Source organism: Diceros bicornis, chromosome 39 (genome assembly GCF_020826845.1).
Source record: "Diceros bicornis minor isolate mBicDic1 chromosome 39, mDicBic1.mat.cur, whole genome shotgun sequence".
NCBI lineage: Eukaryota > Metazoa > Chordata > Mammalia > Perissodactyla > Rhinocerotidae > Diceros > Diceros bicornis.
Window position 1 is genome coordinate 22,548,645 of NC_080778.1, and position 15,378 is coordinate 22,564,022.

Consider the following 15,378-nt stretch of genomic DNA (forward strand, 5'->3'; position numbering starts at 1 on the left):
TGTTTGTGTGTGAAACTCATAAAGTAATAGCCAACATTTACCGAGCAACTTAGAAACCACGCACCGTTCTACGTGTTTTACGTGGAAAAACCCATGTAATCCTCTCAGCAGCCATAGGAGGGAATGCCAGAGGTTCAGCCACCTGCGAGAGTTAGCCAACCACAAAATGAGAGGGAGCAGTGTTCACACAAGACCGTCCTCACTTCTGACACTGATCGCACATTCAGGGATTCTGAAAACCACCCCTGGGTTCCAAAATATGCTAGAAGGACTCACAGAGCTCAGTGAACATGGTTACATTTGTGGTTTTGTTACAAGGAAAGCATACAGATTAAAGTCAGCCAAGGGAATAGAGACAGAGAGCAGAGTCCAGGAAGGGTCCGGAAGGGTCCAAAGCCCCAGGCAAACTGGGCTTCCAGTTGCCTCTCCCTCTGGAGCTATGGATGGCATTAATTCCTCTCGGTGACCATATGTGGCAATGCACATGGAGTATGGCCAACCGAGGAGGCTCACCTGAGCCTTTGATGTCCAGAGTTTTTATTGAGGTTCAATCGCGTACTACCTATATGGCTGACCTTTTGTCTCCAGTCCTTTCTGGAGGCAGAACTGACACCATGTGGCCCAAAGACCCCTTCATAAAGTCACTGGTTAGACTGTCTGGTGGCCAAAGCCCCCAGGCAGACAAAGATACTCCTGTTAGCCAGGACATTCCAAGGGCCTAGAGAAGACGATGGCCAGACCTCTCTTTGGGTGAGGTTAATTCTTCACTACTAATAGTCCCATTTTATGGATGAAGAAACTGACCCACAGAGAGGTTAAGAAGCTTGCCTAAGCACTCCTAGCTGGTCAGTGGGAGAGCCAGGCTTCAAATCCAGGCAGTCTTTCTCTGGGATCTTTAAACATTATCCTTGCTGCCTGCACATATGTTCATCAACTCTCCCGAGATCAGACTGCTGGTGAATGGTAGGATCTAGATTTGAACCCAGGTGAATCTGATTCAAGAGTTCTTGATCTTTCCATATCCCTCCGGGTTTTCCTTGCAAAAACAGGAGAGCCCTGCTGACCACTGTCCAAAGGCTCTTGCTTCTTCAGAGGTGAAGTTGCTCATGACTCGCTGGGTTCTCCCTCTGGCCCATTGAGCCATGCTGAGCAACAGCGGCTGTCTCAAAAGTAGAGTGCCCCTTCGTGGTCTCCTGGAAGTGTCTTATGACTGGTAAGAGTCAATGGAGTTGTTATGAGCCTTGAAAATAATATTATTTATGAGGCTAATAATTCTGTATGATTTCTACAGGGGAAAAGGAAGTGGTACCTGTACTTATTATGTATGCATGTAAGTTTGAAGCCAAGGGAAGCTAGTGATAGTCATGTGCTTTAAGTATCTTTATGAAAACAGTGTTAGGTTCGCCTGTTTGCATACAGTACATCACAATGGCACAGGAGCGATGCTTCCACATGCATTTGTGTGTGTGTGTGTGTGTGTGTGTGTGTGTGTGAGAAAGATCAGTCCTGAGCTAACATCCGTGCCGATCCTCCTCCACTTTATGTAGGACGCTGCCATGGCATGGCCTGACAAGCGGTGCGTCAGTGCGGGCCCAGGATCCGAACCCGGACCGCCGGCAGCAGAGCACGCACTTAACCGCTGCGCCACGGGCCGGCCCCCCAACATGCATTTTTAAGGCATAGTTTTATGTCTCAAGAGGCTGTCTCCAGTACCCTGAAATTTAGGATGTAATTATAGATACCAAGCTCCAGTTCCTTTAAAAACCCTATTGCAGTTGCTTGTGAGGCCTGGATGGTTTTTGGGGGAGCAGCGGGAGGAGATCCATACCCCACCATCACCCCCGAGAAGAGCTTTGCTGAGTAGCTGCTGCAAACAGAGAGGGCTCATTGATGAAAACCACAGGGCAGGCGTCTCCCACCCACAGATGGGCCATGCTCACGTACCAGGCCAGCTCGTCACCCAGCCAGGAGTCACGCTGTGTGAGTTCAGTTGACTGCACTTGAATCCAGGCAAAAAATAGCTCTGCTTCCTCCTCCACATCCTCCACCTCCCGTCAGTGAGTTGAATTCCTCGTTAATTCAGGGTAGGGCATAAGCCACTATACATATTTTTTAAAGTTTTGCGGAGATTCTGAGACACAGCAGATGTCAAGAGCGTAACGGATCTGAAATTGTCATCATTTAAAAACTTAAATTTGCAAAATATGGGAAACTAGACAACCTATCATCTCATCCTCACTTTCAGCATCTTGGGCAGGTTCATTCTTTAAAGGGAAATGAAATGACCAACCCCCACTTATATTTAATTTTGGTTCGTAAGAGAGGTTGTTAGTGTTCATTGAAAGTTATGCATGTAATTATATAGTATGAATATTTTAAAAATCAGGGCAAGTTTACCACAAAGTAATTTGTCATTTGTAAATACATTGCAGTTTTTAAGGTGTTTTCACACTGAGTGTTAATGACCAGGACTGAAGGAAATCCTAAAGCCGCTTCCAGGTATGGAGATGTCCTTTGACTGGTGTATCTTCTGTGGGGACAAAGGATTGGTTTGAAGCTATTTCCTGCATACACTGTCAGTATCACATGGATGGAATAGTCAGTTAGTAAGTATTTACTGACACCAATGGGATAGCAGGCTGGGTTTCAGGTTCTTTCAGGTTGTGAGAAAGAAACAAGCATGGGTACTGAAGTTCGTGTGGATGTCATAGGAGGACGCATGGGGAGGTAAGGAAAGTCGTAAAGCCAGCTGGGCAGCCTCATGGCCGGGCCTCACAGAGAAGCAAACATTGGTCATTGGTAAGGCCAGGCCTTGACAGTGGCTCCTTCCATCTGACAGTAGTTCTGGAAACCCAGCAACAGTTCTGATGGCCTCCTAAGTTCAATACTCAGCTCCTCCATCTCTGTTCCTCTATACCAGCTTGGACATCCTATTTCATTACCAGCTCATGGTTTCTGCTGCTGTTACAGACGACTCCTCCGTTCCATAGCTTCTCTTTACTCAGAGCATCTCCTGTCTCATGGCTTCTGCTTCCTGCCTTCCTCTTGTGTCTTGGGCTTCGGCCCACCCTGCTGTTTGCTGATGCTCTTTGTGTGTCCATTCAAAGCCTTTAAAAGAAAGGCTGGGGTCACCAGTCATCATCCCATCCTATGCACCGCCATTGGGTGTATGTTGCAACACGCAGGTCACCGTAAGGACCGCTGCCTGCCTAGAGAAGGCTGTCTTTGAATCAAACACTGGTTCTTTGTCCAACTGGCTTCAACCAGGAGAGTAGAGTCATGGGATATACAGCATGGCAAGCCATGCATAAGAAATCCCTTAGAAAAAGGAAACTGTGAGCATGGCAGGCACCATGGGGCTTCTCAGAAAGCACCATGGCCTGTCCAGAAGAAGGCAAGCCACATCAGCACCCTTGCGTGCCCTGTGCACGGGTCCTGGGGTGCAATTGCTCTTCTCCATCAATGTGAGCACTGTGTCTTCTTTCCCTGTCGAGGCTGGCTCTGGAGTAGGGAGCAGCTCTTTATATTCTTCTACCCCTTCCCTCTGTCCCTGAAAGAACTACATGGCTTTTCTGTTTTCAGTGTTTTCTGGCTAATTACTGTGGTTTGAGCGTGGGCTAACTAGAATGCCAAATATGAGGGAAGTGATAAATGGCAAAAGAGTTCCCATGAGTGGTTCATACTGAAATGTAAAAAATTTTAACAGAAAAATGTGTCCACGTGTTATCTGCAGCATCTGTGAATGTTACCTATTATGGCAAAAGAGTGATGATTAACTTATATGGCAAAAAGATGTGATTAGTTAAGGATCCGGAAAGGAAGAGCTTATCTTGGATCAGGAGTGTGTCCTTATATGAGAAAGGCAGAGGGAGATTAGACAGACACACAGATGAGGAGGAGGCAGTGATCACAGAGACAGAGACTGGAGTGATGTGCCCACAAGCCAAGGAGTGCTGGCAGTCTGTAGATGCTGGAAGAGGCAAGGAAGGATTCTCCCCTAGAGCCTTTGGAGGGACTGCATCCCTGCCTACACTTTACTTTCAGATTTCTAGCCTCCAGGACTGTGAGAGAATAAATTTTTGTTGTTTTAAACCACCCAATTTATGGTCATCTTTGCAGAAGCCTTAGGAAACTGATACATATACCTTCTTAGATGTTCCATGGAAGTTTCCAGAGTTCTTATCTTGAGAACCAGCCTATCTGATGCTATTTGTTTGCAAACTAGAGTGGGTTTTGGCCTGAGTAGGTGCAGGGTAGTGCCATGACTAGGTCTGCTGAGGTCGCTGGACTGCACACTCCACGAGTGTGGCTCTGTGCTGCACGTTACAGGTGCTTAAGATCTATTAAATGAATGAATGAATTCTCTGCCTTTTCCTCCTAATCGTCTTCTCTGGTTCAGTGCATCCAGATGACTCCTCTGACCCCAGATGGCACTGCATTTTCAAGCTGCACCTTTTCTGGTCTTTCTTTCCATCCCATCCTTGCCCTTCGCCTTTTCCAATTCTTTTCATTGTTCTTCTTGCCACCATCTACATACACACTCTGGATAGGAAAGGCAATCTGCCCTCCCTCCTGTTCTCTTTAAACTAAGCAAACTGTTGTTTCTGAAATAAACCCCATTATTTTTTCTTTCCATCTCTACTCTCCACTTCGCCGTCTCCAAAGCGTAATCCATCCCCCCAGACAAAACTTTCTCCTCTTTGCAACTTTTGAGCTACCTTATCCCTTCTCTATGTCACTTATTTCTCCCTTGGAAACCAGATGTATATGTGAATACCATCCCTTCTGCCATATTTTTGAGTGGTCTTACCATCTGGTTCATCTTTCTCTTAATGCATAGTACAAGAACCCAACAAATATTGGATAATTGAATAGATGGAAAATGGGGAGAATTGAGAAGGTTCAACAAGAGTAGAGAAATTTTATGATAAAATCCTAATGTGCTGGGAAATTAATAAGGTAAATAAAATTATTTCGAAACAACACTAATGGCACAGTTGAAACGGTGGTGGGCTAGTCTGAACTCGTGTGGGTAAGGTCAGAATGGTTAGATGAATCTACACTTGGTTAATTAGTTTTTTCTATTGCTCCATAACAGACTTAGCAGTTTAAAACAATGCACATTTATCATCTCACAGTTTCTGTAGGTCAGGAGTTCAAATATGGCATAGCTGAGTCTTTTGTTTCATGGCTTCTCACAAAGTGTAATCAAAGTATCAGCCAGGTTGGGGTCTTATCTGAAGGACTGAGTGGGGAAGGATCTCCTTCTAAGCTCACTTGGCTGTTAGCAGGATTCTGTTCTTCAAGGGTTGTTGGCCAGAGGACGCCCCTCAGTTCTTGCCATTTGGGCCTCCCTAATGTAGCTACTTGCTTCATCAAAGCCAGCAAGGGAGGTAGCCTGCTAGCAAAATGGAAGTCACAGTCTTACCTAGCCTAATTGTAGAAGTGACATTCCTTCAACTTGACCATATTCTGTAGCAAGTCACTGGGCTAGCCTATACTTGAAGAAGGCACAAATGCCAGGAAGCTGGGATCATTGAAGACACATTTTAGAATTTGTCTGCCACATTCAACAAGTACAGTAGGCACTCTCTAAGTATTTTGAGTGGGTCATTTTCCAAAAATGTATTTCTTGCTCAGTTGGAACTAAGAATACAATATGATCTTCTTGTAGAAATAATGGAGTTCTATTCCTGGGCTTACCACCCAGGTAAGGGCTGTTTTACCCACAAGATTCCAAGTATCATGTTACCCAAACTACTGTAACCAAGATTTATTTATTCCGTTATTAGTCTATGAGAATATGCTTCCCAGATTTTAAATTGGGACAAATTCTCCAGTTAACAGATCTTCAGCGTAGCCATGGAGAGAAGGTAAGAGTTCTATACCTCTGCCATCAGGAACTCATTAACCACCTCACACTATGTATATGAACAGACTCTTCCCAAGCAAAATATTTATCTATAAGCTGATGTTTATCAATGATGCATTTACTGTGTAATCATTCTGTGAAGTCTTCACATTTTTTCGCTGAAAATCTAAATGTTTCAACAGGCAGAATAAATCATTTTCAAAGTCTTTCAGAATGTGTAATTCAAGAAACCATTTCAAATCATTTTTAAATTCTTAAGACTAAACCAAAACTTCCACTGCAACAATACTGAATCCCCTATGCTGAAGCTCCTGGCCTGGCTTGTTGACACGAAGTCTCACGGATTAGTAACGATGCTACCTCCTCTCCCTCTGGCTCAATGTGGAAGAATCTCCCTAGTAGGCTGCAGAAGAAATTCTTTTGAATTTTCAGATTCATCAAAGACTAGCCCTCTCCCTTTTCTGAAGTCTTCTCTTGCTTCCTGGAGCCATTGGGGAGTGCTTTGAACTCAGCTCCCACTTGCCCTGTTTCCTCTTCAAAGCCTTATTCCCTTCTGTGCGGGGAGAAAATACCTTTTGAAAGTGGTGGGTGCCTGCCTTGCATGAGTCTGTCGCAGTAAGCAGCAATAAACAGAAATAATAATAAGCAGTAGTATCAGGTCTTGGTCATTACAGGGAGATCTGGAGAAAATGTGAAAATTGAAGGAAAGCCACTCTGCAGTATTACTTGGAAGAGAGGATATGTACTTAATAAGCCTATTCTCAGTTGTGCTGCAGCTTCTATAACTTGTCTAAAGCAAGGAGTGGCATCTTAAGGTGGCCCATCCTTAGGTGGAAATTTTGGCCCGGGTGAACGTCCCAGAGCAATTAGACATGGGAGAGTCCAAATTTAAAACAACTTAAGTTATTTACATGGGAATCTCCCCCAGGCACCTGAGCAGTTACAGGAGGCTAAGTCTTAGACATCCTGGTGATGTGTCTGCTTTGTTTCATCATGAACACAACCTGGAGTGGAAACTCTTTGGAATTTTTCTTTTTTTCCCCTTCCTTCTTTTTTCTATGGACTAGTTATGGGTTGATTCTGTTGTCCCCCCCCTTTTTTTTTTCAGTTTAAGTCTCTAACTCAGATACATACAATTTTAGCTCTAATGAAGTATTTTTTGTTTTGTTTTCTTTTTTTTTTTTTCAGTGAGGAAGGTTAGCCCTCAGCTAAAATCTGTTGCCAATCCTCTCTTTTTTTGCTGAGGAAGATTGGCCTTGGGCTAACATCCGTGCCCATCTTCCTCTACTTTATTTGTGGGACGCCTGCCAGAGCATGGCTTGATAAGCAGTGTGTAGGTCCACGCCCAAGATCTGAACCTGCGATCCCTCGGCCACCAAAGCGGAGCACACAAACTTAACCACTACACCACTGGACCAGCCCCTGTTTTGTTTTCTAACGAAAATATTACTAAAGTTGTGATGGCAATTAAGAGTAGATCCTTCCCACTCTAGAAGTTTCTGATTCTGTGATCTTAGGGAGACTCTCAGGGAAGAGGATCAGCCAGTGTGACATGGAATAGCCCCTAAATTGCTGCATGACACAGAATAGTTCATGTATGGAACAGCCGTGGTCTGCACTAAGCAACATCAATCAAACCACACTTTCCTTCATGGATGATGATTCTTTCAGTCATGGGGTGTATTAGTTTGCTAGAGCTGCCATAACAAAATACCACAGGCTGGGTGGCTTAAACAGCAGAAATTTGTTTCTCACAGTTCTGGAGGCTGGAAGTCCAAGATCAAGGCGTGGGCAGGTTTGGTTGCTCCTGAGGCCTCTCTTCTTGGCTTGCACATGGCTGCCTTCTCACTGCGTCTTCACACGGCCTTTGATCTGTGTGAGAATGCCCCCAGTATCTCTTCCTCTTTTTATAAGGATACTAGTCCTATTGGATCAGGGCCCCACCCTTATGACCTCATTTAACTTCAGTTACCTGTTTAAAGGCCCTCTCTTCAAGTGCAGTCGCATTGAGGGTTACGGCTTCAACATGTAAATTTGGGGGGAGGGGGCACAATTCAGTCCATAACATGGGATTACCCACAATGCCCATGGGTGGATTGGAGGTCGTAAATAGTTTGTGGAAAATGTGTATGTGTGTGTGCATATGTGGATTTTTCTGGAGAAAGAGTTTATACCTTTTACGGGCATTTCAAAGAATTCTAATAGATAGGACACACTGCTGAATTATTATTATTATTATTATTCAGGACACGTCCTGAATTATTTTTCTAGGTGTGGTGATGTATGCAATCCTTCACAAAGATTCTGTGATTCTATAAACCCGGTTGCTCCATCCGGATTTTGAGATACTCTGTTTGACTACTCACCATGAATCTTTCCAAAGATTAGGGAATATTGGCGAACATGTTTTTTTATTCTGCTGAAATGACTAAAATGATGTTGTATTTTTCGTTATAGTATAGTGTTAGAGTGTCTTCCTTTGCAAATGGTGGCTTAGGTGCTTAAGAAAATATATAGTTTTATAGATCAAATAAATATCTGAGGTAGGTGAAGAGAATAGCAGTTAAAAAGGAATTACGAATTTAAGAAATAGTAATAGTATTGCAAAAATTAATTAGTTGATTGATTAATTGATTAAGTTGAGCTTTCCAATATAGGCAGGGTTGTTTATGCCTATATAATACGTTAGTGGAAAATATTGAAAACAAGTGGCTAGGAAATGGGCCCTATGGTAAAGACTTAAAGAAATTAGAATTTTTTCAATGGAAAATAGAGGATAAATGACGCATGAAAAGTTACCCCTTCTCACTCTTTTCTCTCCCTGTCTGTAGGTCTACGCCTTTATCTGGGTCCTATTACATACTCATCTCTGGTGCTACTGTTTTTATTGCATATTTATGCTACTGACTTCTTAAACCTGAACTTTGGATTTTTCATTTGCTATCAATAAATTTCATTTTGATAGGTTTAGATATTTTTCTTGCCTGGTGATTTTCAAATTTTTCATTAGTTTTGGAACCAGGAAATCCATACAAAATTTTCCATGGATGCCAAGTATATAAAAATGGAACTTATAGCTGATATAGAGTGGGGAAGGGGTCCTGCTGAAATAAAAATATACTATCAATGTGGTATTTCCCTAATCCAAAGTATACTCTCTGTAGAAGTCCCCAGTCCATCAGCAGTTCATAGTAGACTATTGATTTCTTTGCTTAGCACTCCCTGTATATTGAAATATAAGAAGAAAAAAAGAAAATTATGTTCCCAGTTTGTTTTTTTAAAAAAGAACAAAATTAGCTGGGACAGATTTATTTTCTCTGACTGCGACCTCTTGTAAAAATGTCAGTAGTGGATGAGAAAATTAAGACAATGCTGACTTCCCTTTCCTCATGTTAGGACTATGATGGCGGGAGGGCACTGGAAATCTTAAATCATATAATTGGCTTTGGAAACATTTTCAACCTTTGGTCTCCTTTACCCCTAAAGCATGCAGCTGGAGTCACAGAACTAAATTTTTAAGACACCCTATGACTTTCTGGTGAATGGCTATTTTGGAAAGAGTCATTTCAAAACCCCCTGTCATTTTTGCTGTAATTACTGTGTCAGTATCAAAGACAGCTGCCAGCTCCCACGAGCAGGGTCCATGCCTCATGGCTTTCAGGGAGCATTCCAAGATGCTGGGGTCTCATCCGTTCCCTTCCTGGCATCAAGAGCACCTGAAATACTACAATAAAATGAAGTTTGAGATGTGTTGTTTACTTTTTAGAGAGAGTTTGAATATTTCCAAGTAGTATAACTTTGTTTAAAAAAAAAATCTTCAGGGGCTGGCCCAGTAGCATAGCGGTTCAGTTTGCACGTTCTGCTTCAGCTGCCCAGGGTTTGCGAGTTCAGATCCTGGGCACAGACCTACGTACCGCTCATCAAGCCATGCTGAGGTGGCATCCCACATGGAAGAACTAGAAGGACCTACAACTAGGGTATACAACTATGTACTGGGGCTTTGGGGAGAAAAAAGAAAAAAGAAGAGGAAGATTGGCAACAGACGTTAGCTCAGGGCCAATCTTCCTCAAAAAAAAAAAATCTTCATTCACTGATCTCTGCAAAGAATTGAGGAAACCCTTAAAATACAAATTAAACCTCTCAAATTAGTTCATATGCAACACTCGTGAGTCTTTGGGGTTTTCAATGGAAATGTATACTGAGTTTCTGCATGTGTGTATCTATTGAATGTTATAGTTAAGCACTCATATCATTACAAAGCTTTATTTGGTTTTTCATTTGGTTTGGTTTTTTTGGTTTGGTTTGGTTCTCACTCATTTTGCCTCTAAATGGCTCAGCAAAGAGATAAAATTGGGGTATTTTATGTCATTTGCCCCAAGTCATGTGCAGTTTGTGTCCAAGCCAAGTTGAGATGGTTTTGGCTAGGGGATTTTAATCTGCTGCTTTAGCCGGCCAACACACCATCCATTGTTTCTTGGGTTATCCGGTAGGTTTGGACACTGTACTAGCTACTGTGGGGACATTGAAATATAAGTTATGGCCCTCTCCTCACACATGCACACTCTGCCTTGACTCCTCAAGCTCAGTCTGTCTGATAGACCAGGACAACCTCTTTGGGAGTTCTAATTCTTACTTGTGCCCACTAATGTCTGAGGAATACGGAGACTTAGTTCCGAAAGTATGCACTTCGGTGAGAGGCTGAGTTCCTCTTACTGTTCCTCATTTCCTGCCGCCCTCAAGGGTAAGCATAGCCATGTGCAGCTGGGGGTGCTTTATCTATTGGGATTTTGAAAGTTAAAGAAGGAGGGAAGGGAAGGGAAACTATAATAACTATTGAATGCCTGTTTCTGCCCAGCTGTGGGTTTATATAATATAATCAACCCCATGAGAACATTATTATTATCCCCATTTAACAGATGAAGAAACTGAGAATCAGAAAAGCCAAGTAGATCCCCAAAACTCCAATTTGATCCATGACTTCAGTAGTATTTGCATCTAGGTTTCTCCAAAGACAAAGGCCACGTATTTCCCACTAGACTGAACCATATCTATACAAACACCAGAGAAGGTAAGCCCTCACTTACTTCATCAATAAAATAAAGACAAAGGTCTCCCACCTTGTTGAATCGATCATTAATTGGGAGAGTATTGAACATGGCTGAACGAATTCAAACGCGCTCGTGTTGATTCAGCCTCTTCACAAATTGTGGACAATAGCCAGCAAATTATGAATCAAGTCATCAATAGAATTAATGTTTGCTGTAACTCAGCAATGCCAAATTACATGTCATCCCAGTGTAAAGATTTCTTTGTAACCATTGCTAACATTAAAGAGAGCCGTGTCTCCCATTCTCACCCACACCCTTTCTCTTGCAAAACTCATTAAACCTTTGTTTAGAGATTTTTCTTCTCTCAAATGCTTCTTACCCTGCAGCCTCTGCTCGCTAATGAAGGTATTTCATGGACTCAATTGGCAGAGAGAATCAAGGAGGGACATGTAAGTGTAATCCAGAAAGAAAACAGTAGGGGGACTGGCGTAGCTGAGGCAAAGGACACTTCAGAGATTATAAATGAAAGCTTAAGTTGAAAACTACTTGAGGAATGGTCTTAAATTCTGGACCCAAGAGTTTAGATTGGATAGTATGAGCTAGCAGGATCTACTGCACTTTTGTCTCCTGTCCCCATCATCTACTGAAACCGGTTTTGCCAAGCTCTCTGTTGACCTCCATTTGCTAGAACACCAACAGATATTTTTCCGCCCTTATTTTGCCTTCTCGGGAGCATTAAATGCTCTTGACTGCTCCCTCCTTGTGTCTTTCTTCCTTTGGCTTCCTTGATGCTACATTTTCTGGCTTTCCTTTTATCTCTCTGGCTGCTTCCTCTACTATGCATTGCAGGCTCATCTTCTCCCATCCAGCCATTAAAGATGGAATTCTTCAAGGCTTGTTCTTAGGCTTTCTTCTGGTCTCAGTATATATACCTTTCTCCTACACGTGCTTATCTGCACTCATGGCTTCATTTACCACCTGGCTAAGGATTCTTACCCAAGCTGCAGACCCACATGAACCTGAACGTCATAAACTTTCCCCGTGTCTAACATGCTCATAGCCAAAGTTGGGAATGTACTGCCCAAAAAGGCGCGGTCCACTCCCGGTGTTCCCTATCCAGTTTTACCAGCTGCAAACCCAAAGGGAAGTCAAGAATGACTCTCAATGTCTTGTTTGAGCAATTGTTTGGGTAATGGAGAGGAACACTGGTAGAGCAATGATGGGGCAAATGGCTGATGATGAATTTAGTTTTGGACTTACTGCATTTGAGCTGCCTAAAAGTTTCAGTACAGTAAGATTCAGACATAGTGACCTGGGGGCTGACTGAACCATTTCCATAAAATATGTGGGCCAAAGTTGTATTGGAGAAGGGGGTAAATGGAGACAGTGAGGGTCTTCTACTTCTTAAAGACACCCCTCCCTACCCCACTATTTCAGTTCAATATACACAGCTGTACTCAGTGTTTATTAAATGGTTGGAATTTACTTCTATCCTCTGCTTTCCTTGGGAACCAATAAACTTCATCCATTCATTCATTTGTTCATTCATCCATGATCATAGATTCCATGTATAGGCCAGTTAAGGCCACTGTATTCCAAGTTCACCCAGAAACCTTTGGAGTTCTGTGACCACAGGGGAGAATCAAGGAAAGACTATAGCTGGAGCAGTGAACAATGATAACACAAACATTTATTGAGCACTCACTCCGTGCCGGGTCCTATGAGGAACGCTTTGTGTACGTTGTCTGATTTACTCCTGCACACCACCATTAGTAAAAAGTAAACTTTTTAATCCCATTTTATAGATATGTGAATTGAGGCTTAAATAAGTTAACTCTCTGCCCCAAGGTACAAAGCTAGTAAGTGCAAAGCTAGAATCCCACCCATGTCTAATTCAGAGCCCTTCCCTTCACCATGTGCTTCTCATCCCACACCACAAAAGCTTCCAGTTCATTGATCAGTGTATTTTTTTTTTTTAAGGTAAGGAAGATTGTCCCTGAGCTAACTTTTTGTATGTGGGACGCTACTACAGCATGGCTTGATGAGCAGTGTGTAGGTCCACGCCCAGGATCCCCGGGCCGCCAAAGCAGAGGGCGTGAACCTAACTACTAAGCCACCGGGCTGGCCCCTTGATCAGTGTATTTGGCACAGAGAAGCGTGCACTTGGCCCCGTTCTTCCTTTTCCTCATTAAAATTGATAAACAAAAAAAGAATGCCTTTCTCTTTTGTTTCAGCTCTTTCCTTGAAGGGAAAGGGAAGAAAAATTAAAAATGAGAGTCCCCGAGTTTCAAACATATGCAAACAGCCTAGAGATGACCTAAGACTCTTATTGTAATTCTCACATGGCTGACGTTCGGAGAAGAACAGAGAAGGAAGGAAAGAAGGAGGAAAAGATTGGTTACTCTTTGATGTTGGCATCTTCAGCCCATGCAAGGCTGGATTTTGGGGTGGCTTGTGAATACTGGTGGCTTTGACCTAAAGCAGGCAAGTTTCCCCCTGAAAAGTAGCTTTGGTTAAATGTCAGAATTTATAGGCGGAAAAAATAAAGCTATTAAAAAACATGTACAAATTATAGTCTTTACCTTTCCTCCATATAAAAATTTTTTAATGCTTGAGTCAACACACCATCCAAATAACCCCACAATGGATTGAGTTCACAATAATGGAAAGTTAGAGGAAATTCATTAACCTAGAGTTATCATTGCCTTGTGAGAAGAAAAGAAATCTAGTGAAGGACACTTCTAAAGAGCAATGAGCTAAGCAAACAACTCCAACCTCACAATGATTCAAGAAACTTCTTGAAATTCTTTTCCCTCCTTGACTGTAGTGTGCATTACATTTAAATTGGATGGTAATCTTTGGACTCTGGGAAAAGCAAAGGGTTAGTTTATGGTCAATTTCTCTCAAAGATTATCTTTCAGAAAATGAGTGAGTTATGAGAGAGAGAGAGAGAGTATCTAACATATCCTGCTGTTTAAAAAGAGAATTGGATGACACATTCAAGGCCCTGCTGCTAAGAGGTTTTCAGAGATTGCTGCCGCTCGGCCATGGATGTTTCAGTGAAATAAATAACAGAGGCATCTAGGAACTTGCAAGAGGAAGTATTTTCATAACGTGGCTTAGCAAAAACATCTCTATATTAAATCTACTTGCAAATTTAAACTGTAGGGGAAGGTAAATGGATTTATATAATTCAGGTAGCGTAGGAAATATTAAATACTTCATGTTATTAAAACAGGGTGACATCATTTCCAGGGTACTTTTTTCTCTAGGGAATTGAAGGCTCCATCCGCAAGTAAGAGGTAGGAAGAGGTATTTACTGTGGGAGAAACCCTAACATACTCACAGCCCTGCTTTACGTTTCTGGTGCTGCTGGAAAACAAGAACTGCCCTATTTTATCTCATCATTTTTTTCAAGCTGGAAAACAAAATGGGGAGCAGAGTTAGGGATAATAAGGAAATTCTGGGACACCATGGCCTTCAAATGAAGGAAAGTTCTGCCAAGAATTACTTTAACTTACTACTTGATCTTATGTGGGTTTTAAGAAATAGATATTCCTAAGGATTTCTAGAATGAAGGAAGGATTTTAGCCAGATTAGGAAAAGATAGAGGAAGCCAATATACATCAAACAGAACTAAAAATTGAAGACTCATTTTTTAAAAAGGTTTACAGTCTAGCAAGTGGAAGATCTTAGAAAGATGTATCACAGTTATACTTTCCACTAGAGTTTCCCGGAGGGCCAATCCAGGGATAGAAAATCGTTAGGGGGACCACAGATGGGAGTCAGGCAATTGACACTTTCTGCCTAAACATTGTTGTCAGTTTTTCAGAAGTTTTCAGTATGCATTGTTGTGGCAATCCTTTCTAATTTTCTCCCCTTTTCATTCCTCCGCAAACAAATCTGCTTAGCTAGCCTGAAATATTATACATAAAATTAACACCAGAGATAAGCAGGAGGGTGCTAATCCAGTTGGCAGGGGAAACCACAGGGAATATTTGTCAGGGCACTTAGGTCCCAGTGGACTGACTTGAAAACTGGAAATCTAAAACACGCTGACTCTTGGCCGTGACTGTGTATGGGGCAAATCAGATTGGTACATCGCCTTCTCTCAGCCCGACTGTCTTTGACTCTTCAGTTTGTAAAGTTATGTGGCCTCACCCCAGGATTACTTATGGTGACCAAGCAGTTTAAATGGGCCCCTAGCGAAGCAAAAATGATCTAATATTCAGCTCTGCAACTTTTATTTGATAGCTTTTCCTTTTCGTTTTCTATGTCCTGGTATTTTTCTGGATTTTCTTCCTTTCTTCTTCCTCACTTAAGCTTCTCCCTCCTCGTCACTCTATTTTATTTCCGATGTCTGCTACTCACTCATTTGCCCTTTTTCCTGCCCGTCTTCTCAGCTTATATTATAAGCTGTGCCCTGTTTCTTCATAGTTCTGTGTTTTCCTAAAAATA

The 15,378-nt window shown here is 42.3% G+C and overlaps 1 protein-coding gene across 5 annotated transcripts in view; it reads left to right on the forward strand.

Annotated features, from left to right (window-relative positions):
• The window catches only part of AIG1 (androgen induced 1), a 238,232-nt gene that overhangs the window by 156,827 nt on the left and 66,027 nt on the right, over positions 1 to 15,378 (forward strand). The window contains exon 4 of one of the 5 annotated variants that reach the window (XM_058534193.1): positions 12,901 to 13,118. The exons of the other annotated variants lie outside the window; for them this stretch is intronic. Coding sequence (XP_058390176.1) covers positions 12,901 to 13,032 — 132 coding nt within the window. The 3' untranslated portion in view covers positions 13,033 to 13,118. Of the gene's footprint in view, positions 1 to 12,900; positions 13,119 to 15,378 lie in introns of those variants that run through there. 5 annotated transcript variants of the gene reach the window in all.